Source organism: Saccopteryx bilineata, chromosome 6, assembly GCF_036850765.1.
Source record: "Saccopteryx bilineata isolate mSacBil1 chromosome 6, mSacBil1_pri_phased_curated, whole genome shotgun sequence".
Lineage (NCBI taxonomy): Eukaryota > Metazoa > Chordata > Mammalia > Chiroptera > Emballonuridae > Saccopteryx > Saccopteryx bilineata.
The window spans coordinates 41,908,004-41,935,868 of record NC_089495.1 but is presented as its reverse complement, the minus strand read 5'-3'; the positions used below and the strand labels follow the sequence as shown (position 1 = coordinate 41,935,868).

Sequence of the window (27,865 nt, the reverse complement as noted above, 5' to 3'; positions counted from 1 at the left end):
CAAATATATCATTTAATTTTCCACCCATCAGTTAATCCTTTGATGGTTGCCTTCAAGAAAACTTAACAGGGTGGATGAAGGAAAGCCATATGGATTACTGGAGGAGAGATTAGTGCACTAGAGTGCAGTTATCTGTATCTGCACCGAACTTCAAAACAGTGCAGGGTTCAAGGCTCTGGGTTCTGGTGGGACAGAAAGTCTTGCTTCGCTTTTCTATTCTGATTAGCTACCAAGTACCAGGGACATGAGAAAGGAATAATAATAATAAAAAAAATCTCAGTCAACTCTTTCTCTTCCATCACTATGAACAAAGTATTGTTGCAAGATGGTTCCATTTTTCCAGCTGAGTCGCTTTCACAGGCAGGAAGAACGTTTAAAGGAATTTCACAAGGTGCATTCAAGAATTCACAGAAATTTTTTAAGGTGTGTGATATGAATCTACATTATGGGAACATGTGAAAAAACTGGCTCTCTCTCATGGGATGTTTCTGTGTGTTCCTGTTAAGCGATAGCTAGTTCAGCACTGTTACCCAAAAAGCCACAAGAAGAAAAGTGTATGTTCCCTGTTAAGAACAGTATCAATTATGTTTTATTTCTATTTATTTATTTATTTATTTATTTATATATTTTTGGTAATTTTTCTCTGTGAAATGACTCGGTGGAGCTCACATATTCTAAATCAGTGTCATTGTTTAGTATATACCCCAGCCTTTTTAAAATTAGGAAACCCTTGGTAACTATGAGTCTGTAAAGGAAATAACCTTGAAAACAGGAAACTATGTACATAATTCTGTGGCTGCAGTATCTCAAACCATGAGTTGTAATTGAAAAGACAGATTTGCTAATGCTTTGATCCATCAATGTATTTAGAGTACGAACAACATTTCCTGCTTTTCTTTCTAAAGAGAAAAACAGACTTTCTGTGTAATCACAGAATACATACAAAATTATCCTAGCGTCTGTGTATACTCAAGCCGACACAGATACACATTAATGGCTTCAAGCCATGTAAACACCTCATAAATAGACCCTGACTTCGAAAAATGCTTTCTTTACAATGAGGTAAGGGAAAATCATTTTCCTAATTTGATGCACCAGTTTCTGAAACAGTAAATGGGAACAAAAACAGTTGTGATTTTAATCAAAATGTTTTTACTGAAAACAAATGCCAAAACTTAAGTTGGCAATACATCGGCTCTAATAAAAAGCAAATATTCTCAGACAGTTTGTGGACCTGATAAGAAAATCAGTCTCAATATTTTAAAGTCAATATGAAATTCAACAAAAAGAATATTAACTAGAATGATTAGCCACATTTATTTGTCAGATTTGAATTTCATTGACTCCCAGGAGTTTCAATATTTGAAGTAAGACATTCAAAAGAAAATAAAGTAATATAACAGAAATAAATTAGAAAAAACATTGTAAACAATGGCAAGTAGGTAGGGTTTTCAGGGACGGAATGTAGGTCCTTTTGAAAAATATATTATTCATTAGAATGCATACTTCCATTAAAAATAAAGTTGTGTCTTATTGTCACACATATTTTCCACTGAGTGACATTCTGTCATGTCACTGCTGAAGGGAATGTCTGAAGCAGCATATTTAGTTTATTCCCCTAGTGACAAGGCCAGATAGAGTAGCATAATTATGATTCATTTCATCCAAAGGCACCCTGAGTTATTTCTATGTTTTTCTTCCTGACTGTTGCTCTCTAGAGTCATTGGTTTACATCTGCCATCAAAGAAACAAGACTCAAGTTTCAACATAATGCAAAGGAGTCTGATAATGGTTGTTAATTAGTCAAAGAATGAGTTTAAAGTAATAAATATAAAATATAATAGGGAAATTTTTCTTTTCCCCCCTTTTTTGGATACTCAGTTACAGCTCTTATTTGAGAGTCTTAGAATATCTGTTCTTTATATGAACAAAAATAGTTATTCTTTCAATAGTTTATACATCTACCGTCTTTTCCTGATTACATCTACTGTATCTCTGTGCGCGTGTGTATGTGCTACCAAGACCTATTAAACTGAGAATATATGTATGAAGAATACTAAAAATGAGTTTTTGAAGCTTACATCTCCCAGAAGCAATACAGTGTAGAACAATGTGTTCAGAAGTTGGGCTCCTTGGGTCCCCTCCACTAGATATTTATGGTGTTTGATCATATCAACCATTCTACTCCATGTTAATAAAACAACATTCTTTACAATTCTCTTTCCTACTCTGAACAAACACATAGGACAAGGAAAAATGTGCATGGGTGATGACAGAGAAAGAGAAAGGAAAAAAGGAGGGAATAAAAACTTATGTATTAAATTAAGAATTAAACAATAAGGGACAATGTCAAAGAAAAATAAAAAGGACCAATGTAAAAGTTTCAACACTGGTATTTAAATATTTGGGAAAAAATAATGATACATAATATTTTACTCACAACATGGAGAAATACTCACTATAATACCCTGTGTCCACAAAGGAGTGAGAAATGAGTGGTTTATTACACTGACGAGGAGAATCTATGTTGTTAGAAACTTCTGAGTTTTTGTAATAAATATCAAAAGCCTACTGTATTATTATGAAAATATTAAATTGTGCTATGGAACCATATTTAATAATTTTAAGCACTATACATGGCATAAAATGTTTTCCCCTTGGAAGTAGATTATGGTTTTTCTTATTTTCTTTTTGCTTATGTGCACATAGTTACATTTTTAAATGATTAAGCATACATTTACTCATATAAATATAACAATATATACCACTTTTCAGAAAGGATGCTGTGGGTGTTTAATATATTTGACCAAAATGGTTGAATTGTCAAAGGAGTGCATCTTTTCCTTAATATATTTGGTGGCTCAGAAAAGGGAGCAAAGCGTTTGAGATGAGGCTGCTCTGGGCTTTCCCTGGGCGCTTACCGCCAGAGCCCTGCTGGGAAACTCACTTGGGTTCCCTCGGGCTCCTTGATGACAGGCACATGTAGTGTAGGGGGAAACTGTTGTTTAGTTTAGGAAACATCTACTCTCTCTTTTGGGAAGAGCACCCAGATTTTATTTGGGGGAGCAGTCCTCCCCCACTTGCTGGATGTAGTGCAGGTGGAGCTGATCTAGGCGCTTACAGGCAGAAGGGCCCTTGACTAACCTTACGGACCAGGGCATTCCACCCCCCACTACAAGGATTGCTCCAGTGTGGGCATGCGACTTCAGTCAAGACTGCACTTCTCTAAGGCAAAGCTCTTGAGAAAAATGATTGAGAATGAGGTGACCTCTTCCTGCTGCAGTTTCTAAACTGACAGGTTATAAATCTTTAGCTGTCATTGAAAACAACTGACAAAGAGAAAAACAGAGCTTGAGACAGGGAGAAAGGGAGCTAAAGCTAAAACTGGAGTTAGAACTAGAGAGAGATATCCACATCTATTTCTAATCTTCCATGTATTTTTGTATATCAATATATTTACATAAGTGAACACATCTATCTATCTATCTATCTATCTATCTATCTATCTATCTATCTAATCTAATGAATAATACACCCTATTATATCTCTGAACATTTCAATTATGAGTCAATAAATTCTTTTTTGCTTAAGTCAGTTTTAGTTAGGTTTCTACCATCTGCAAGAGCCATGACCAACACATATACTTTCGGCACAGAAACGTTATGAAGATTTCATGAAATGGTGTATCTTAAGCACTTGGCTGAATATCTTGTGCATACTAAGCACTCACAATTAGTAGCCAGTAATAACACTGGGAATAGTTATAATAATAATGATCTTGACACATACACATAATAGGGTAGCTTGAAAGCTATGAATAACATCATCATTATGAATTTTATCTTTGGGAAATAATCTGCTTAAACCTGAGTAAAGATCGTTTCTCTGCATTCCATTTTGACTTTTGTAGATTTGTGATAATAACAATACTATTCATACTTACAACCCAGAAAAGTTATGGAGATAATGAATTGTTCCTTCTTTTCTCTATACTTGTTAATTCTTTACATGCAATGCCTGTAGTCTAGAAATGATTTATTTCTGCAGATGAGCATGTGTTTCTTAGATTATGAAGCATGCCTATTAATCCCATGTCTATCACCACCCGCACAATCCCCAGTATATAACAGATGTGTTATATATGCCCCCCCCCAAGATGTCCACAGCCTCATCCCCAGAACTGGTGAATATCTTGTAACATGAAAAACAGGAATTTAGGATGCCAATGGAATTAAGGTTGCTTATTAGACAAAATTAAAATAAAATAATCCAGGACTTTGAAAATAAGTCTAATCTAATCACACGAGCTCTTCAAAAGGGAAGAAGGAGAGCAAATCCTAAGTAAGAGAGATGTGATGAATAAACAACTTGTTTCTCCATTGCTGACTTTGAACATGGAGGAAGCGAACCACAAGTCAGTAAATGTATTTGGCTTCCAGAAGCGGGGATCTCCTTGGTAGACAGCCAGCACGAAAACAGAGTCTTACAACAGCAAGGAATTGAATTCACAGTCAATAATCTAGATAACTGAGAACCAGATCATCTGCTGGAGCTTCCCAAAAGAGCACAGTTTCTGGGCACCTTCAGTTCCACCTAGGGAGATCCATGTTCAACCTATGACCTACTACAGAGCTGTGAGATGATGCGCTTGTGTTGTTTTAAACCACTAAATGTGTGGTAATGAATTAAGGCAGCAAAAGAAACCTAATACAAAGGGTCTTTAGCAAATTTTTTTTGAATAAGTGAAAATGCAAGAGAACATACTTAGAGGAAAAAATACAAAACACACAACTTTATATACCTCCACCATCTGTATTCTTAGACATTTCTCTGTAGTGTAGTGAACATTTTATAATAAAGGCAGGAAGAGTTAACAACCCTCTGGAGTCAAGCTTGTAATGAGAAAGTCACAATTAAGAGAAGATCAGCTACTCCAGTTACAGAATAAAGTTCTGGTGAAGAGTACAGAAGAGCCGTGAACTATGTTAGACAGGAAGTCAGATGTGTTGGTTTCTACCGCTGGCCTTATGTGAACTTAAGGAAGTTACTGAATTTCTCTAATCTTTAGCTTTTTTATCTACTAGATGTAATTGTTAAGCTATCATGTTGGACAAATATGAGTCAGAAAACCCCTGCCTGCATCTTAATTCCTGCAAACATTTTTAAGTGATGATCATATCCATTCTCAATGAACCAGTCCAAAGTATCTCAGATCTCCTTAATAGTTCAGGCCCAGTAGTCCAGGGAGCCAGCATGAAGCCCACCCAGCAGAGTGGGCTTAAGTCCTTTCAGCTCTAAAACTCCCTGACTTTAGGTGTATAGTTTCCTTGAATTTTATGCTCACAATTGCCTCTTTTTTGTACTAATTGATGGAGATCATGATATTTAATAAATTTGATGTTTTTATTGATTAAAGTTTCCCCACGCTTTTAAAAATTATCTCTATGAGGAAAGAATAATAGAAATGAACAAAGAAGGAAATTGTTCTTTCAACAAGGATTAAAACGTGGAATTTGAAAGCTATCCACAAATTTCATAAAAGTTATTATAAAACTGTTAGGCTGTATTTCCTTCTAATACCACAAGAATAAGCTAAACATGATTTGAACAAACACATTCCCAAATAAAAGACAATTTATCTAGAGACAGAGTTTATTTGGTTTGATTTTTGACATGCCTTTTTGAATAGAATTGATTTTTTTAGAGCAGTTTTAAGTTCACCATAATATTGAGCAGAAAGTGTAAAGGGGGTGGTTAGATTTTTCCCAAATAAAAATTCACTGATTGCAGTTTTCACTGAAGGGTTTTCAAATTCAGGTTTAAAATCCTCTAATTATCGAACCGTGGGAACTTGGACACAGAACATACAACAGCATTGAAAATTGATTGTGGTTCTCAGTCTTTCAAAAGGAGAGTCATGATACTTACAAAAATAATTTTATTTTACAATTAAAAATGGTCTGTATTGCTTAATACTCTCTTCATCATTACTCTCTCCACATAATTATTATCCTCTAAATCCTCTTGGCTGAGCTCTCTCATTGCTCTTATAATTCCTTTTTATTGCTTCCTCTCCTCTAATCCTCTAAAAGTTTTGAAGTATGAAAAATTTGTCTTCCTATAAGAGTCAGACATTATTCAATGCTTAAACAAACAAATTGAATATATCTGTTTTGTTCCAAATGTGCTAGGCATGGCTAAGAGCTGCTGTACAAAGTCCAACAGACTGGGTGGCTTAAACAACAGGAATGGATGATCTCATGATTCTAGACGCTGGAAGGCCAAGATCAGAGTGTTGGTAAGGTTGGTTTATAGACAGTCATCTTCTCCCAGTGTCTCTTCACATTGTCTTCCCTCCTGTGTATGTCTGCGTGCCCAGAGTTCCCCTTGTACACTGCTGTGGGATGAACTGCATTTCCTGAAATTGATATGGTGAAGCCCTAACTTCTTCAGAGTACTTAAAAATGTGACCATATTTGGATATAGGGTCTTTAAAGGAGGAAGGAAGGTAAAATGAGGCCTTTAGGGTAGATTCTAATCCTATCTGATCGGTGTCCATATAGAAAGAGGAAATCCAGACAGACGTGTAGCTACAAGAATACACACACAAAGGGAAGACCATGTGAATACATGGCAAGAAGGATGCACAGGAGAGAAGCCTCCAGAGAAACGAACTCCACCAATACTGTGCTCTTGGGCTTCTGTCTTCCAGCACTGTGAGATGGTAAACTTACGTTGTTTATACTACCATATCCATGGTACGTTGTATGGCAGCCTAGCAAATTAATGCATACATTAATCAGGATTGCATTAGCGTCCACCTTAATGATTTCATTTTAACTTCACTGCTTCTCTAAAGACCTTATTTTCAAATAAACACCTTCTGAGACACTGAGGGTTAGGACTTCAACTTATATATTGGTGGATGGGGGCCATGACTCAACCCATAGCACTCAGTTTGGGACACCCGTTTAAAATGTACATTACATAAGGTGAAATGTCACATCATTTCTTAGGCTTTTTTTTTTTTTTGTATTTTCTGAAGTTGGAAACGGGGAGGCAGTCAGACAGACTCCTGCATGCACCCGACCGGGATCCACTCAGTATGCCCACCAGGGGGCGATGCTCTGACCATCTGGGGCGTCGCTCTGTTGCATCCAGAGCCATTCTAGCGCCTTCTTAGGCTTTTTTGTAAGTCCCAGTATTCCACGTGGGTAAGTGAGGTACAGCATGCTGGTCTGCACTTGATTTAATACATGTCTGTATAATTCATGTGAAAGGAAATGGACTGTGAGGGAAAAAATGGTTTGAAAATTAAATATTGATATTCTTATTGTGTCCAAAAGGAAGACGTTTTGTTGTAGTGCATTTAACTGTCAGCCCCCTTTTTGTGAATCCTCACAGCATCTCCGCAGATGGATATAAGTAGAAAGCACCTGGGAGCACTTCAGGGCATTACCTACACCACCCTGTTTCCCTGAGATCTCCCCCCCCAACCTTGGAGGGCCTCTTCTCACTTATAACAAGGACCACCACAGATTCCTTTGAGTACTCACCCATAAATTAATTAACTCTGTATTTTTTTTATTGAGCACTAACTATGGGTCAGCCACTTTTGTGGGCACTGGGGATACAGCCATAAACAATGGAATCTCACTCTCATCCAATTCACAATGCGATGGGAGGAGACAGGCTAGCCTCATTACTGTAAGTAAGAACTGTGAGCAATAACCACTATGAAGCTGGACGCATGAATGCTGTGGACATGTAGGGTCCCAACCCTGACCCAGGGTGTCCAGGAAGGCCTCCTAATGGAATGCCAGTTGCTGAAGGATTAGCCAGGTGAAGACTTGAAGTGAGCGTGTGCCAGGCAAGGAGAACTAACACACTGGCTGGTTTTTGAAGTGCTGGGTTCCAAAAGGAAAATGGCAAGGCTGGCAGGGGGTGATGGGGCAACAAGGGTCAAATCCAGCTCCACAGAGCAGCTTGGGGACCCCCTTGAGGACATTAGAGCTCTGAGAGGGGGACATGTTCTGTGCCCATAAAGGGCTGCATGGCAAATATTTTCCAAACACTAAATGTACAGACTTTTTGATCCAGCTAGCCCACTTCCACTGCTTGATACCAGATTTATCCTCCAGAAAACACAAGTATAGGAAATGATCTTTGCTGATCTGGATTTAATAACCGGAAGTTAGAAATCACCAACATAGCCATCAATTAAGAACTGATTACCTTGTGATAAATCTGTAACCAATAACCCCATGTTGGACAAGGGAAAGAGTTGGCTTAAATTTCATTCTTTAGTGTGTTTCAAATTTTATGTCATGTGCATGTATTGCCAATTCAAAAATAAGTAAACCCAACTTATTTATTTCAATGAGATCTCACACTCATCCAATTCACTGTGCGATGGGAGGAGACAGGCTGGCCGCATTAATGTAAGAAAGAGCTGTGAGCAGTAAGCGCTATGATATTGGACACACAAATGCTGTGGACTCCCTGTATATACAGGTTGGTGGAGAAAGTAGGTATACAGTTGTTTGTATGAAAAATAGTACAACCATTAATAAATAATAATACAATGATTAACTTTGTGTTTTATGTACTCAAAACTGTAAACCTACTTTTGCCCCACCCTGTAATATCAGTTGTTTTTGTCCCATTGATGTTAGTGTGTCATATGATTTAGCTCCTAGTTATACATACAGTTGGTGGCAACTCTATTTTCAACCTTAGCAATAGAAAAGCAATGAAATTGGGGGGGAAGGTGTTGGGGCACAGTTAAAATAAATGCTCAAGCAGTAAAAATGCCTATGAAACATATCATCAGACATTATATTGCAAGAGAAAAGATGGCTGTTGAGAATGAGTTTGGCTTTGTATCCAGTTCCTGAAAACTGGCCTTTAAAAATATGATATTGTTGGTAGAAATGTTGAGTTGTCAATTTACACGCACATATAAAAGACTTGAAAAGAGATTAAAGAGAGCAGTCTTTGGCTCTTCACAGTTCAGAGTGGGACTGGATACTTTTACATGATCTTTGTAAGATGAATTCACGAAGCAATAAGAAACAGATCTTATCTCGGAACAATTATTTCCCTTGTGATTGGGTTTACTTTAATTTGCTATGCAGTGTTTGTTCCTAAAGTTGGAAGGAGGAAGTTGGGCTTCCTGGGGCTTTCCAAGCTCACATACACAAAGAATTACTGAATCATGGCAAATGCTCCCAGTCAACCCAAGCAAAGCCTTTTTCTCTCTGGCAATGACATGTTCGGTAAAGGAGGAAATAGTAATAAAGGTGACCATGAACCCTACAATTACTAATAGGAATCAGTGCCCGTAATGAGGTCAGGGTTGTCAGACTCTCTCTGCTTGATCTGATCTTCCTTTTGATAGCATAAATTAGTCAACAAAGGGATAATGGATCACATTTAAAAGGTTAATAAACCCATAAGGTAATAAAGGCAATAAAACTGTTGTCTTAAAATAGCATTCTAGAAGTTCTACATTCAACAAGGCTTTGTATTTTTAAGTTTTCATGGGGGGGGGGTACTCATTGATTCCACTGGTGCTGCTTTACCTAAATTGAGTGCACTCTTTTTTTTTTTTTTGGAACTGCCTTTAAAAGTGAATTTCAAAGCCATACTAAAAACTGATTTTCCATTTATACACCTAAAATAGTTCCTTTTATGATTACCTACATTACTTGCAACATTTACCTATAGTAATTTGTTGGTCAAATAAGTTTGTAAATATGATATACTGTATATGTTAGCTCGCTTATACTTTGCATTCATTGGGTGTGGAAGACAGGCTATAAGCCAGCAAAGTCATTATGCCTAAGGCTTAGTTTTAATACTAAGATTTTTTCAAAACTAAGCTTCTCCCCATACCCTTGACTGTTGTATGATGTGAGGTGATGCACTCTTATGAGGAATCCCATTTCTGTCTCAGATAAGTGCCTTTGTATCACAGACTTCCTTATTAGTATATTGGCCTAAAGATTTTTTATTTCTACACTATAAAATGGGGCTGACTGGAGGCTTGCTCTCTCTCGGTTCTTGAAATTAGCATTGCAGAAGAGAAGCAGCCAAGATGGCAAAGTGCTGAAGGAAAAGCCAGTTTATGCAGAGTCTGTGCAGAGAGAAGGAGATGGGGAACATAAGTGAACAAGGTTGGTGAGGTAGAAACCTTTGATTCTAGGAATCCTCAGATGAGTCCGTGGCTTTGGGAACCTTGAATGGAAATGGAAGTGTTTTCCCACTGTGTGTATTTCTCCCCTGCCAGGTGCGAGCTAGGATTAAAGATAATGGCTCACCAGTTCTTGGCTCCATTGTTTCATTACCATCTGTCTGAATCAAATGCAAACCTGCATGGGCCAGGCAGCTGTGATGGTGGCCACGGCTACTGGCTTTACATGATTATATACAAGTTATTATATCTGAATTTATATATAATATTAAGTCATGTAATATAATACAGATGGTTATATATCCCTGTGTATGCATACATGCTCATTTATATAAATCTCCTAAAGTACAAAGAGGATGCTGCAGAATATGAAAATTATTTCCAAAAAATTTTTCAAAACTATTTTGAAGAAAGATTGCATTATGGGTATAAAACTGAGTTTCTAAATTTTACTACTTTGAGGAAAACTGCACACTGAAGACATGTGCTAATATTCTTCTTGTAAAAAGTAAACACTCTCAGCCCTGGCCGGTTTGCTCAGTAGATAGAGCATCAACCCAGAATGTAGACATCCCAGGTTCGATCCCCAGTCAAGGCACACAAGAGAAGAAATCATCTTTTTCTCTTTCCCTCTCCTCCATCATTTTTATCTTTTCTCCTGCAGCCAGTGACTCAGTTGGTCCAAATGTCAGCCTCAGGAACTGAGGATGGCTCAATGGTTCAAGCATTGGCCCCAAACAGGGTTGCTGGGTGGCTCTCAGTCAGGACACATGTGAGAGTCTCTCTCTCTCTCTCTCTCTCTCTCTCTCTCTCCCCCCTTCTCTCCCCCCTCTTCTAACTTTAACAGAAAAAACAAAAAGTAGACATTCTGATTCTCTGATAATTTAAAAATTATGGCTAACAATAACCATCTCATCTGGTAATTTCAAGCCAAACCATTAAAAAGACAAGGTTTCAAAATTGAGAATAATTGGTTAATTTTCCATTTTAAAATTTATCATATATATTATTGGGACACAAACATACTTAATGGCTGGACACAAATAGAAGTCATTTAAATTCACAAAATTATTTGCACAAACATTTTAGAAACTTTGGTTTTTTTTTGTCTTTCCCCTTCACACCAATATGTTTGTACATATGCAATCTAAATGACTTACTAACTGATCTGACTGAAAAATTAGCTATCTAAGCACATTTTCCAGACAACAGTGAGCCAGACACACTTTTTTCTCTCTTTCTCTCTGTATTTTTCATTTTTACTTATTTAGTTTTTTGAGAGCCAGGGAGAGAGAGAGAGACAGGAACATCGAGCTGCTCCTCTCTGTGCCCTGACCAGGAGATCGAACTGGCAACTTCTGTGCTCTGGCATGATGCTCTAACCAACTGAGCTAGCAGGCCAGGACTTAACTTTTTTTTTTTAAGACAAAGAGAGGAAGAGAGAAAGAGGGGGTGAGGGGTTCATTTGCTGATCCACTCAGTAGTGTATTCATTAGTTGCTTCCCATGTGTGCCCTGACTGAGGATTGAACCCTCAACATTGTTGTTTCGGGGCTACACTCTAATGGACTGAGCTAACTGGCCAATTCTCTTTTCTTTGACCAGAAAAAATGATCTAGGTAGAAAATACTTGTCACTTTCATTTAAAAATTTTTTTTCTCATTGATTTAAGAGACAGAGAGAGGAAGACATTGGGGAGAGAAAGAGAGAGGAAAAGCATCAACTTCTGGTTCAACTTAGTTGTTCCATTTAGTTGTGCACTCATTGGTTGCTCCTTCCAAGTGCCCTGGTTGGGAATCAAACTCTTGACCTCGGTGCACCGGGACAACATTATATCCACTAAGCCATCCAATCAGGACCTCATTTTCATTTTTAATGTGATGTCCTGACCCCAGGACACAGTAGTGAAGTACTGAAAATGGTATTGCACAGGCTGCAGGCTGTGGGTAGACCTTCTCTTTCACCAACTGACAGACTTTCTCTGGCTGTTTCGCAGTCTGGAAACATTTGCTTACAGGCTAATTTCAGGATGGGCCAACTGGTCTTTTCCTGTTCCACTGGTGACTCAAACGCTGGACTAATAGCCAGGAAATGTGGATCTATTCTTGTTTCTGTAATAACAGGTTAGGGGTGGGGAAGAGGCTTTGTTTAATCTTATGTAAAAGCAACATTAGACTAGATGACTTCTATAATTTGGGCTTGTTCTGAAATTGACTGAATCTATAATCCTGTGAGACAATTACCACATTCAAAGTAGTTCAAAGCAGCTACAAAGGGGGGGAATAGATGTTTCACAGAGATGTTTAATTATAGCAAAGTAGGTAGATATCTTTTTTGAAAGATTTCACCTGTTCTGGGAAATCCCTCTGCCTAAATTAGCCTTCCTAAAGTGACATTGCAGAGTTAGAATGCTTCCTGGGGCTTATCATTGCAACTGCTACCATGTCAGTTGAAAACATTTCTGAGTTTTCTCAGTCAGGTAGAGTACTGGGGGAACTGTGTAATGATGTGTATTTGATCCCCGCCCTTGCTCTAGAGAAGATCTCTAAACGTTTTTGATTGAATTTCCACCGAAGCATAGACTAAACAGATTTTGGTCTAGGACTAGGTGCTCTGCACTGCTCCTCTGTTAGGGTAGCATTCAATAGCTGTGGCTTGAGCAAAGGGTGGCTATCTATCCTAGGAAGTTCACTGGGCATCCATCACATAAAGTAAGTGCCCCTTCTGTTGCTGGTTAACAGACAATTGTGGGCCAGTGTCGCTAGGATCTGTCCTAGTTTGTATTAAAGAGGACAAATGTCTTCCCACTTACCTGGTGACAGGCAAGAAAGGCCCTGGGCTCAGCCCCTTATGGCCCCATGGAACAGTAAGCTTAAGGTTCACTGCAATTGAAACTGGACACTTTTTCAGAGCTGATTCCACTCCAGGCCATGCAAGTGCCCCAGCCCAGTCTTCCCAGCTCTCCCTAGTCTAATCCCTTTCATTCCTCTAGATTGAAGATAAAAGGAAGAAAGATAATTTGAACTATGCTAGGATTTCCCTAAAGACTGTCTGGGTGAACAGGCTTGGAAGGGTATGGTCTGCATTATCAGCACTTGGAGATAGGTAAATCTATCCACAAAATCTTCTTGGCTCTCTGAGAAAGATCACTCTGGATCCCTTTAGGCCAGAGGGTTTTCTACCCAAACTCAGGCAAGCAGGGTGACTGCACTCTCCTCTGGAGCTGTGGCACTTTGTCCTTCCACAAGTCCTGTCATGCTGGACCAGGTAGGGTCACCATTTTGCTGAGCCCGTTCTCAACAACCTAGTGGACTGAGTATTCCAGAGACTCGGCACTATTAGCCACTTGTGGAAACAAAGGAATGAAAACCTTCTACTGGGCATGACTTCTGAAATTCAAAGCCACTAGCAGAATCCAGACAACCTAATTTCTACCCCAGAGCTCGTTCTCTACCCATGTCCCCTTGTGCAAGGCAAACTTGAGTTTTAGAGAATGCATCTGAAAACAAAGTCAGGAAAAACTGTCTCGACTAGGAATGGGTTAACTCAGGTCTAAATATATATGTGAAATGGAATAAACATCAAAAGGTACAGTGTTTTAATAGAAGAGGTCTCAAACACTTGCAGTTACTACATTCTACTTGGTTTTTTTTAATAACTTATGTTCATATTTCTTTATTTTGTTTTTATCATACCATCTACCTTTACATTTCTCTTTGGCCTAATTTTTTAATTTATTTATGAAAAGATTTTGTGTGACATTGAATTGTGCTATAACTCGTGTCATTCCATCATTCTTTTTTTCAGCACCCCCTTTATTTTAGAAAATAATAAAACATATTTACACACTGAGTAAAGATACAAAAATTAAAAATAGTATAGCTGTACAAATTTAAATCTATGGGTAGCATTTTTTTCTTCTTCTTTTTCACTAATAACTTTAATGAGTTATTTTTTAAAATTCTTTATCAACTCCCTAATCATGTCAGAACTAGATTTTGGAAATGATCATTCATAGTTGTGAATTCCCTCGTGTGAAATTATGAGACAAAAACATTTTTTAAAATCCTTCCTAACTTGATCAATATGCATGTCAAACTACTTTCTCCTTGCTTTTTCTCTGAACGGATTAATTCTGTCTGCAGGCAAAAATCTCTTTCGGATCCTCTGCAGTAGCACACGTCTAGCCACTAGAGGGCGCGAGTCCTTCATCACAACATGATCAAGCCTGTCAGGGTAATCACAACAACCCACAGTATTTCCTCAAGAGGCAGAAACAACCTTATTCTTGTCACAGCTAAAAAAATGAAATGCAGAATTTACCTAGAATTATCAAAATATGTTTTATTTCAATTGTCAGTAACCCCCAGCACACCAGCTTTTCCTCTTTTTCTTTCAATAATTTCTCTACAAAAAAAATATAGCATTGAATCATGTCAAGTCTATTTTATCTATCAATCAAATGGTAATTTTTATAATGTTTGTTGCCATAGCACCCACAGCCTGTGATACTGTGCTAGTTCTGTTTTTATTTTTAATGTTGGTTCTCTTTCGCAGATAAGCAGTCAAGGATTTCTCTAGGGGATTCTAGAACCAGGAGAAAATGTGCAGAAGGGAAACCTGCATAATTATCACAGTGATGGGTTGACAACACAGGATCCACCAACGACCTCACCCCCTCACTTTTGAGATGAGGAAACCAAGTTTCTAAACTAGCAGTACATTATGTGAACTGAGTTGGAGAACACAACCCACTTTGACAAAATTTTGCTCAATAATGACTAACATTAAATGACAGCTTTTCCCCCTGACAGTGCCTCAGAATTCCTCCCTAATTAATTTTTAAAAGACTACTTCAGTAATGTGTCAGTTTCATTCTTTAACAGACAAACCGAGACAGATCTCTGGCAGACTGTCTTCCTTTCTCTTCTAAACCGAATGCAGAGTTAAACATACAGAAAGGGGCTCATCTTTCTCATCTACGTTAGGGGTTAGAACATTTGGTCGTGACCTTCTGTAATATCCTCAGTCGACGACACTCTACAACAATAGACATGCCTTCTCAGTCCTTTCAGGTGTTTTCATTAGTGATGGACTTACTGATGCATGAAGTGGCAGATGATCAAAAGATAAAAATGTAAAACATTCAGATTTAGGGCATGGGTAAGTAAGTAATGTAAACATTATAAAAAAAAAGATGTATTAAATATTGAGTCCAATACCTAGTACTAAAATTAACATAACTATGGATTATTTAAAGAAATTTTGTCTGAGTCTTCAAATTGGTTCACTGATTCCGAGAACTGAAATGCAGTTTTGTGTGTGTGTGTGTGGGGGGGGGGGGGATGAAAAGATTCCTAAGCATTAGTAGGTATCTAGTAAAAGTCTGTAGGAGAGGAAGAACTACGGTGTCCTAGAATGCCACATCTCTGGAAGGCTGGTGGCAGGGGCCCCTAAGGAAAAGTCATCACTGTATCACTGGTTTGTCACCATGGAGAAGCACCTTGAACGAAACTGATCCTCAGCGATCTGGCAACAAGACATATGTAGTTATATGCTTACTGAATACTTTTTGTGGTTGATCCTTGGAGGGGATTGCTGGCCTTCTGGAAGCTGTGAATTGGATGTGTTTTCAATTTAAGAGTGGGTAAAAGGTTTAGAGTTGTGAGTACACAAAATAGAGTTTACTCTTGTATTATTATTCATTAATTATTGTATTATTTTCCATATGAACAACTGTAAACCTACTTTTGCCTCAATTTGTATTAGGAAAATTATTGTAATTAAATATGTTGAATTTGAAAAAAAACTCCATCTGGTCTTTTAACTCTTAAAGATCAATAATTTTATTTTTCAGTATATAGACTGAAAATAACATCACTGATTTTTTTTTTTTAAAGCTATTGCTGAAGGCAAGGGTAAGACCAACCTACTTGGTGAAGTCCTTTTAAAAGAATTGTGGTTAGTGACTGTCATTATACCTTTTTGTAGTGAGGAAGAATTCTGACAGATCTATTATTTGTAAACATGAAAAGTTGCTATGAGCCTGCCATTTCAGGTGGCTTTAAGTTATCTGTACCCAACTGGGAAATGAGAAGAAGTACTCTTATTTCCCTATTATATTTGATCTAATTGTTCCTGAGTACAGGAGACATTTCATTTAAAATGCATGAAGTCATCCAGGATGACGCACATTTGCTTCAAACTTGCCTAAAAGGCAAGTTGTTTGGATCTTCATGTCCTTCTGTAAGAGATGAACTTCTGAAACTTGTGGGGTAATGTTTGGAAACAAATACAGAAGTCTTACTAGGTTCCTTAGAAATGTGGCAAGTCATCTGGCTCCACAGATTTAACCAGTGGTCCTTGAGAGCTGTCCTCTGGACTAACTACTTCCCAGACAACACCTATCCTGGGGCCTGTTTTGGGGACCCTAAGCAGTAGTGACAAAACAGCAACTATTTTGCATCAGTAGAAATCTCAGGTTTAGCAGCAACTCTCAAGGGACATCTGAGACCTCAGGTAGAAAATGATGGCTGCTAGTTACCAGGATAGATAACAGTTCCTAAGGGCCCATGTTATACTTTAGAAAAGAGGATCAATCTGAAAATTAGTACTTTCATTGCGAAAAAATTTTACAAAACATCAAGGTAAAATACCTTTAGAATTTTTCTCTGTACATTTTTGCAAGTTCAGTAATAAAAAGGAATATGAGCCCCACTGACTAGAGTGAAAGATCAGTGAGGTTCCTAAATATTCAGTGATGGGATTCTTCCAGAAGGTTTCTAATGTCAACGACCATTTTTCTGGATCCAATATCACTTTTCCTATCTTTGAAAAAAGATGGGATATAGATATGGCTATGAAAAGGCTGATTATACAAAACTCAAAGACAAATATAAGGTGGACTATCTGCTCATGTTTTGCAGAAAGAGATTAAATCTCATCTTTAGCTTTCTGGTGGCTTTGTGAGCATACAATGAAAGGGGGTGAACATTCACACCTATATTTCAGATTGACACAGATAGATAAAAAGATCAAGAAACAGGAGAACATAGAGAAAGACAACTACCTTACCCGTATTTAAGGTCTTAGTCTACTTTGAGAACCTAGTGAAAGACACTGATCTTTTTTAGGGAAAAAAAACCTATTTGTGTGTGAATAAGCAAACATACGGTCTTTACATTAAAAAAAAAAAATTCCTAAAATCATCATTGAGTTAAAGGCCTTAACTTGCTGATGCTTTATTGAAAAATGTATGTAAAAGTCAAATGAATTAATAGCCTGTGTTTGGTGAATTTGGCTAAGATTCAAAGGAAGATATTAATATGTTTTTCTTCCTTCCTTCCTTCCTTCCTTCCTTCCTTCCTTCCTTCCTTCCTCCCTCCCTCCCTCCCTCCCTTCCTTCCTTCCTTCCTTCCTTCCTTCCTTCCTTCCTTCCTTCCTTCCTTCCTTCCTTTCCTTCCTCTGTCCTTCCTTCCCTCCCTCCATTCTTCCTTCCTTCCTTCCTTCCTTCCTTCCTTCCTCCCTCCCTCCTTCCCTCCTTCCTTCCTTCCTTCCTTTCCTTCCTCTGTCCCTCCCTCCCTCCCTCCATTCTTCCTTCCTTCCATCTCTCTTTTTCTCCCTCCTTCCCTCCTTCCTTCCTTCCTTCCTTCCTTCCTTCCTTCCTTCCTTCCTTCCTTCCTTCCTTCCATCCTTCTTTCCTTCCTTCTTTGTTTCCTTCCTTCCCTCCCTCCTTCCTTCCTTTCTTCTCTCCTTTTCTCTCTCCCTCTTTCCTTCCTTCCTCTCTTCCTTATTTCCTTTCTTCCTCCCTCTATCCCTCCCTCTCTCACTCCCTCCCTCCCTCCCACCCTTTCTTCTTCCTTTTTCTTTTTCTCCCTCCCTCCCTCCATTCTTTCCCTCTCTCCTTCCTTCCTTCCTTCCTTCCTTCCTTCCTTCCTTCCTTCCTTCCTTCCTTCCTTTCTTCCTTCCTTTCCTCCTTTCTTCCCCTTCTTTCTCTCTCTCTGTTTCTCTCTCTCTTCCCTCTTTCCCTTCTCCCCCCCTTGCTCTCCCTCTGTCTTCCAGCAGAGAGGAGTTACATAAAAAATTATCTTAGCCTCAAGTCAGTGGAACAACAAAAATTATTGGTAATTTTTTTTTTACATTTTGCAAATCACTTTCTTATGTACAATGGCTATGGCTTATTGAGGACATACCTTGTGTTTCTCCCATATCTGTAATCTTTATAGCAAACATGCTTCAAGGTCATTGCTATTACTAATTCTATAGTGAGGAGATGGTGGTTCAGAGAGTGCCTGGTCGAAATAAGACAAGAGTGTTTGTCTCCCGACCTTCAGCCACATGTTCTTCCCACAACATCGGGCAACATGAGGAATACTCATCCAGTTTTCAGGCAGGTTCTTCCTAAGGAACCTGGATGGAATATTTTTTTTCTTTCCTACATTTATTTATTTATTTATTCATTTTTAGAGAGGAGAGAGAGAGACAGAGAGGAGAGAGGAGAGAGAGAAAGGAGGGAGGAGCTGGAAGCATCAACTCCCATATGTGCCTTGACCAGGCAAGCCCAGGGTTTCGAACAGGCGACCTCAGCATTTCCAGGTCGACGCTTTATTCACTGCGCCACCACAGGCCAGGCCCTGGATGGACTATTTTTTAATAGCTTATCACTTAGAACAGATAGGCATGTAAATAGTGATCTAGACATAATTTGATAAGTTCTCATGTTGATCATCTCAATATGTCACTCTGTCTTAGAGGGGTTTCATAAAGTATGACAGAAAAAGAGGGGTTTCATGTTTCTCAGTACTTGAGATGGTGTGTTCTATTCCTAAAACTGGAAATATAAACTTGCTACAATCCAACTATCTAGTTACAAGAATCCTGCACAGCACTTTCTTACTAAGAGAACACGGGCAACAGCTCTGGAAACCGTGCACCAGGCACAGTATCTTATTCTCACTTGTCCCCCTCAACACTGATTTCTAAAAACAAGCTACTCCTCTTATCCTTCCCATCTTTCAGTGTCTCGGTTATGCAATGCTTATCAAAACCATCCAGAAATCGAATGCTCTGTCTGAATCATCTGCTGAAAGAAGTAAGCACTGCTAATGGGAACTTTGAGATAAAAGTATAAAAGGTTTTGATACTTTTTGTACACACGAATAACTTGGGTGGACATTTCTTTATGCTATTGATATTTAAGATAACACGTCTCAGAAAACAGACTTGTGATGTAAGCTTGTTAACCATTTGAAGAAACAGGATTTTACTGGCTTAATCACATGGGCTGTTCTCAGGGAATATAAAGGCAATGTAGGCAGAAACTGGCCTGCTCTAAGTCAAAAGGAAGCATATCTAATGATTTCTGATATTTTGCCCTCAGAATTATCCTTTTGCAAAGTTGATGATGTGGTCACAGGTAGACTATAGATAATGTGGCATTTCCAAATCAAGTTTCTTCAGGGCTTCTATGAAGGAAAGCGTGGAAAACTACCAGTCCTATCTTCAAGGTTACATGAGGGGAAAGAAGCGACAAGCAACAAAGCAAACAAACATCGGATAAGAACGTCAAACCACCGTCAGAGGGCAGGTGACAAACCCCTGCCTTGCACTGTACCTGTACAGATGAAACTGGAGAGTCCCCCATAGATGACTTCATCATTGTCGGGCAATATAAACGGACACCTCGTCTGAACCTCCAAACAGTATTGCTTGCAAGGAATTGTCTTTCTGCAGTTAAACTGTGCGACTTCAAAGTACTGGGAACACAGCCAGGCTTTGTAGACAATCTGAAAAAGAAAAAAAAAAAAGAGTGAAGAATCAAAAATAGGGAGGAACGGTAACAGTTCCAATTCTAATAAAGAACATGCTGTACTGCGAGAAGCATGCTGTGATTTCAAGTGGATCACAAGAAAACTCATTTCGAACAAACGTATTTACACAACGTCAGTCGCAAGTGATAAAAACGTAGCAACACAAATCTGCAATAGAGCAAAACATTATTAAATTAACCCCTTAAGAGAATACAATAGATAATATGGCATTTGCTTTCATGTAGCTCATTTGAAAAACAGTGGAGTTAAGCAAGATCTGAAGTTTTCGAAGTACAGTGATAATAGAAAGTAAATGAAATAATGGACTGTATACCAATACACCATAGTTATTTACTGCAGTGTGCGTGGTGAGTCGGTTCTCTGAGCATGCATTTCCTCCAGCTATGCTTCCCATGTGCACTAGATGGCGCTAAGACTTCTATGATGGCTTAGCAGATCGGAAGCAAAGAACAAGTAGCGGTGCATATTTACATTTATGACTCACATCAAATGCATTAAATATCTCATCCTCCGAAAGCCCGGAAACACCCAGCCTAGGTCAGCCATAATATGCTGTGTTGTAATTGTCACTACAGGAAGGAAACCTCATCAGAACCACAAATTGGACCTGTGAGATGCTGTGTGATCCACATAAATATTTGTTAAGCATTAATATAATTTAATAAAATGTGAAATTACTATGACTTCATTTATCTCTCTGTTTTTGATAGGCATTTAAGAAAATGGTTATTTTAAAAAATACCTTTTTCTAATATAAGGAAAAAACTGAACATAAAACAGCAAAAGCCACCATCTACAGCATTGATCTCTGTGATTCAGGGATTTCCCAGATCCTTGGCATTGATGGCTTCTGTTTATCTGTTTCTAGGGTTAGTAATATTCGGATACGGTTTTTGTCAATTATGTCCTCCCTGAGAAACGAATGGTTTACAGTTATATGTACACTAAGAGATCATAGATACATGACAGTAATAGCAAGAACAATCGCTAGTATTTATTAACTTTTTAATGGTTTTCTAAGCAAATTACATACTTTTCTTCCACATGTAATTCTCAGTACGCACATAAAAGGTAACTATTAGTCACATTTTGCAAACAAACAATAATTAGTAATGGAAGGAATTGGAAGATCCAGAATTCAAACCCACATTCTGTAGGATTCCAAATCCTACACTATTCATAATTATGTCTAATTAGAACCGATTTTTTTTTTTAGAAAAACTTAAGAGATCGCCAGGGAGTTTTCAGATTATTTTGAAATCAACCCTGAATTACATGTGCCCGTCAATGTCCATTTGGTGTAAGAAAGATTGTATTGAATTTTTATTTATAACTTCTAATTGATTTGATCAAAATGAAGCTTTATTATTTGATCAAAGGTGCCTTGGTGAGGCTAAAATGGGATACATGTGTAATTCAGACAGAATTTTAGATAGCTAAAGGTAATTCTATTTGTTGTCTCCAGTGTTTCATAATCAACATATAACCTAATAGAAATATTCCAATAATTAGTATCTTTATAGGTCTTTTGAACAGATCTTAACATAAAAGTGTGCATTAAAAATTACACTAGAAATAATACTACAGTAGCTGCAAACACCCCTAAGGTTTCTTACATTTCAACTGGGAAGTGGGGTGGAACGTGTGGATGAGATTCATGTGGTAGCAGCTGTGCATCATGCCGTCCCCTTAGAAAGAGGTTAAAAACATCCATCTCAGAACAGAGGAAAGAAAAAAGCCATAGTTTCCTAACTGTACTTTGGGGAAGTTGAAGATGTTTTCTGAAATACCATTGGTATTTGTGCAACATGATGTAATATATAATATGATATATGACAGGATACAAACGGAGCTGTAATCTAGGAATGGTCAGTGTCCTATTTTGTCATTCCTGGTCTTGATTTCTTTTTTTAGGTCCTAGAGAAAGTTGGATATGTTTATATGCACAGTTCTAACAACAACGGAATTTCATTGCAAAGAAAGCTTACATTTTGCACATTTCTGGGATTCTAAAGGTTACAAGCATCGTGTCTCTTAGGGAATAGCCCTATGTAGTTCCAGAAAATTACACATGTGTATTTTTTATGGGCCAGACTGTTATTTGTTTCTCTTCCAGTTGGTTTTTGTGCAATTATTTTAATTAAAATGGTTCCTGATTATGAAGTCACCTGTACGCCACCTTAAGAAATAATCTCTCCTCTCTCAGAGATGATGGGGTATCACAAATTGAAGTCTCTTGGTATACATACACAGCCTCTGTTCAACCAGTCTCCTTAGCATTGCCCAACTGGAACAGATCCATTTTTATTCTGCATCCTTAAGTGTTATATCAGCTATATTTCCTTTGCAGATTTTGGACTTAATAAAAACAAGCCATCAAAGCCGCTTTTCAGATGTCAGGTAGCAGTTCTGAAGAAAGTGATTATGACTTGTAGAGCCTCCAGTGGAATTCTGGGTCTCCCATGAAGCTTCAGCAACCTCGCCAGCCAGGTTTCAAAGCACCATAGATTCTTTTGATCCAAGTCCTAGACTTGAACTGCAATAGAATAGTCGTCATTTGAGTCTTAAGTATTTTCTAAAATTTTAATTCCAGAAATGCCATATGTCTGAAGGCAATCAGGGAAAACTCTGTGGGCTGAGAAAGAAAAATGAGGTGCTTATTATTATCTTTGGTAGCTGAGGGAATTGTTGCTATGTGCTGATGTTGATAGCTCTTCCCATGTAAAATTAGAAGATAAAGACAAGACACAAAATAGACAGGTAGATATTTGATATGAAGAAAAGCTTTCTTGCCAGAAGAGATATACAGAAATAAAATGGGCTGCCTGGTGAGATCCTGAGTTCCCTCTAACTGGAAAAATTCCAAAAGACTTTAGATAATTCTTGCCAAAAGGCTATGGGGAGGACTCTTGTGTTATACTGGTGGGAGAACTAAATGGTTCCTGTGCAATTTCTAATGCTTTCTGGAAGTTTTTGAGGGACGAATGTTGAGAGAGTTAGTTGTTTTGCATTGACACAAAGCTAAAAAAAAAAAAAAAACTAAGATGAATAGTTTTAAAAAGTACTAAAGAATTTTCAAATATAAAATATAGTGAAAAACAAATACAAGTTCTTTCATAAGAACTCTGTAATAATAAAGAGAGTCAGATTCTATTTTATAATGGCTTGGTCTTATCCTACAGAGAGAAATATTAAGTACTTACTTTTTTAGGTGTCACTGAATGGTATAAGAGATTATAAAATGTTGAACAGTTATTTTGGGAAGGAACAAAAAAAAAACTGTGTAAGGTCTCTGGTGACAAATTAATGGCTAAACTACATCCACCTACACCCTTTACTAAGGGCTTGTACCAACTTTTATCTGTAGAAGCAGTTATGTTGACCAGGTAATTATACTCCTGAAAGACATTACAAATGTACTATTCCTCCACATTCTCACTTCTGCTCTGCACCCCTTGGGAATGACTACTGACTATATAAAAACTTTATTTGGACAGCTGTACATCTTATGATAAAGGAGAATATTCTCAAGTTACAGTCTAGACAAGGAACAGACTAAATTATGAAAATGGTCTAAATGAAAACATTATTTTTACTTAAGATTTGAGTAACAATTTTCCCTTTCCTCTCAAAGCATTTTCTCATTTGTTATTTTTCCTCATGAAATCCTTGATATGTGTTTGGGAAATATTTTACAAGTGAAAAAACAGTTCCAGAAAGATTACAGCAGCAAACAAATGAAATTAAGATCCTGCTCGACAGTTGATGAACAGTTTTTGTGATAGGAACTCTGGTGCCTGGAATTTGTCTGAGAGGACACAGAAAGCAATGACTACATTAAAAAAAATCTGGTTTTTCAGAGTCACCAAGGCATGATGTCCCAGACTAGAAAGGTCCTAGAGTTTGCCAAGCTAAGCCTCTCCTGTTAAAGTGGGAACTGGGGGCTAGAAAGGCTACAGTTGATGGCAACCCCAAATCTCTGACAGCCAGGCCGTTGCTTAAATAATGTACCACATTATTTGGAAGGCATCATCTGAGCATTATGTATTTCTAACATACCTTTTTTTTTTCCTTTTTCTGCAAGTCACTGTATTTCAGATTTGGAAACTTTCCCTCACAATCCTGTACAGTAGGCTGTAATGAACCAGCACCCTCACTTGGCGGCTGGGCTAACTTCTGGATCTTCTCTGTGCTCACATTCCGTTGGTGATGTTAGGCCCGTTTGAAGATGTGGTTGAGGACAGAAAAGAGTGGGTGAGGAGAAGAGGGGTGGTCGAAGGGACCTGTGGTCTACTGACCTCATTTCCAGACTCTCAATGAAGATTGATTTTTTTTTTGTAGATCATTTTCAATGTTCAGCAATGTTTTGGTTATAATGGCACAAACATGGTTAATTTGAGAATTCTGAGAGATAGAAGGAGAGTTCATTGTCTGCTCTCCACTATGGGAAGGGATGTTAAGTGATGGGATATAAGGATGAACCTGAACTAGTCAACATTTTGCTCATTAGAAGTTATCTTGGTGCCCTGAGTCATCATGGTTGTCAGGAATGCCATCATAAGTGACCTTCAGTCTGTACTGTGTCAGGTCTCAGCATTCTCTTGGTTCTGGAAGTCCCATATGACTGTGGTTAATCTTGTGGGCAAACTGTCACAAAATGTCTAATATTGATATTTTTTCCAATAGAGGCCTGGATTCCTATTTCTTTTAAATATATTTTCCTCCTTCCTCAAAATCTATATCTATGTTTTAAAGGTGGGTAGCAGATTTTTATTACAAATGTATGTTAGCCTGCTGAAAAATATCAGGTAGGATACAATTTTTTTATTATTAAGAAAAATCTCGGGTATAGAAAATGGTTGTCATCTTCCTATTAGAAAGTTGATTTCCCTTTTCTCCAAGTATTAGAAAAGGCTGACTACTTTTACTTTTATAATATGTGTTGATGCATTTCATGAGATTCTTTTCTGTCAGCTTTAATGTATTAGTGGCCTGAGTTTTGAATGTGTGGGGGTGAAATAATTGGTTATGTAAGCCCGAGTCTGTTACAGCAAACTGCCTCAGGCTAAGCCTTTTTGATGCATAACACATGTTGTTATCATTATAAGTGGAGGTGAAAGTCAAAATAAATTTTAACATTCATATATCTGAATGTCTTCTTTCTTCTATATCTGTCAGTGTCTGGTTAAAGCACATTGTACCCAGAATTAAAAATACTGATATATTATAAGACAAAAACAAGAAAACAAAATCCCTTCCTAAGGATGGGCCACGTTACTTGTGGAATATGATGTTAGGAGATAAGCAGTATACTGAGAGCCAGGGGCCTTGATCCACCAAATGTGATGTCAGCACGTGTTGTCCTCTAGGGCTGTGTCTTGGCTCTGTTTCCTGGATAAAATGCAAATGTCTTCCTATTTTCTGTTGATGACCCACTTTTTGGGTCCTGCTATTCCCCTGAACTCCAGAAATCCCCTAGCTTCTTGAAGCTGCCCTACATTTTCAAGTCTACCTAGTCCATTCTTAAAATCTTGGGCTAGCCCCAGGCTCAATCCATTGAGGAGAAGAAGTTGGTCTGACAACAGTCGAGGCCAGTCTGGCCCACCTGCTACTCAGATGTGGTATCCTGGAAGTCCACAGATACATTATAGCAAAAATGACAAAAAAAATATATAACCACTCTACTGAGTTTTCTTAAATAGAGGATGTTTCCAACCAAAGATGGTCTTCGTGGAGGCTTAGGAAAAAGGGAAATGAGAGATACTTGTCAGTGTGTCTCTAGCACTTTCCAAGCAACACAGAGCCAGCTTCTTTTATTTGTTTCTTCTTTTCCTCATTAAGGCATGCCATGCACTGTACATGCTCAATGCCTGCTTTTCCCTCCTCATCACACTATGAGCTGGAGTTAGCCTGAACTCTTGTTCCACAGAAAATCTTTTTTCTAAGCAACTTGGCCTCTCTGATGATAAACTCAGTTGCTACAATTAGTTATTTTCTTGTTTGACCTCTCCGCAGTTTTGAGCACTGTTGATGAAACTCCTTCCTGAAATGCCAGCACTCCTGATTTATCCTGGTTTCCCTCTTACTTGTTAGCCAATCCTCTCGGTCTTCATTTGTTGTTTCGAGTTATTGTCACTTGTTTCCTCTGCTCTCCATCAAAGTGTTGATATCCCCGAAGCTTCTGTTCTGAACTTTCTTTTCCATGTTCTTTCCAGGCAGTCACCTCTTCTCAAGGGTTCAGCTGTCGCCTTTCACAGTGAAGCCTAAGCAGTGGTGGGATTCAGCCGGTTCATACCACTTCAGTAGAACCTATATCTAATTTTTTGTTGAGTTCGGTGAACCTGTTCTTGAGACTTGTTTGGAGGTTCTAGCAGGGGAGCGCAGCTACTCGTATACCCTTGACCGAAGAACAGTCCTCTCCTCTAGCGGGGAAGGTCGTCCTCTTCGACCGAACGCACAGCTTCGGGAGGGACGCACATGGAGCGGTGAGGGAGGAAGGGGACACCTGCCTAGCCAGCCAGATCAGCCGAATCAACCCTGGCAATCAATGGGGTGACAGATGTCGCAGCCAGATCGCCCTCACATCCGAACCTGTTCTTATAACATAATCTAGTTTTGTGGACTTCTTTTATTGTTCTTATTTAAGTATTATATGCATGAAATAATAAACTACCTATCATTTTTTTATACTTAAAACGGTCATTAGGGCAGAGAACCAGTTGTTTCCCACCACTGTACCTAAGCCTTTATTTCCAGTGCATGTCTTCTCTTTCTCTCTCTCTTGTTCTCATCAGATTTGTCTGTAAACCAGCTGTCTCTGCTTTAACATTAACATCTGTCTCTCACATCCAGAGTTGGAGTTCAGCATCTTCTCTTCAGAAAGAAGCAAGACATGAGAAATCTGGAACTCATCCTTCTGCTCCCTCCCATGACTATTAAACCACCACACCCTCTGAGCCAACCTCCAAAGTATTTCTACCTCCTGTTCAAATCTCTTGATTTCTATCGACACTATTATCATTCCAGCCATTACTCTCGCTTACCTAGATGGCTGCATGGATGTGCCTTGGTGCCTTCAATCATGAATTTCTCCATACCATTCTCTACACTGCAGTTGGAGTAGCATTTGCAAAATTAACTTCATATGTCACTACTCTACAAATATTGATCGACTTATGACCTATGCAACTTATGACCATTCGACTTTACGACCACAATCACTAGCCACGACTACTCTGCGTCAGGCAGCAGAAGTGTTGCCCAGCTGGGCATAGGACAGTGTGGACCAGCTTCCGGCAGCACTACGATCTCCACGTGCACCATTTCAACTGTTATCCCAGACTCTGTACAGCAATTTGTGTTTTGTGTCTTGGATATTTTTCATCAAACCCCTCCCAAGATGTCTACCAAGAGGGAATTATCTTTGAAATATTAAACCAGTTGTACTGGTAATGCAGTATTTTACTTAAACCTGATGAATGCAAAAATAAAAAACAAAATGGTGTAGATATGATAAAAATGGCATAAAATGAACAAAGAAAATTATGATATATAATAATAATGAAAGAAAATTATGATAAAATATGACTTAAAGATTTTTATAACATTATTTCACAGTACTGTACATATAGCCTACTCAACTTACAACCAAATAGTGTTATGACCAGTCTATCGGAACCAATCGTGGTCGTAAGTTGAGCACTAGCTGTACTTAAATCACTCAGGGCCTCTCCACACACTCATGAAAAATTCAAACTCTTGAACCAACTCAGCTTAGTGATCTTTCCCTTCTCATAACTCCGGGCACATTTCTCCCCACCCCCATCCTTACACTGTGCTTT

General features: G+C 38.3%; 1 protein-coding gene across 2 annotated transcripts in view; it reads right to left on the bottom strand.

Moving 5' to 3' along the window:
- Positions 1–27,865, bottom strand: part of NALF1 (NALCN channel auxiliary factor 1) — a 675,986-nt gene that overhangs the window by 18,602 nt on the left and 629,519 nt on the right. For both annotated transcript variants that reach the window (XM_066237013.1, XM_066237014.1), the window contains exon 2: positions 19,808–19,979. In XM_066237013.1, coding sequence (XP_066093110.1) covers positions 19,808–19,979 — 172 coding nt within the window. The remainder of the gene's footprint in view (positions 1–19,807; positions 19,980–27,865) is intronic.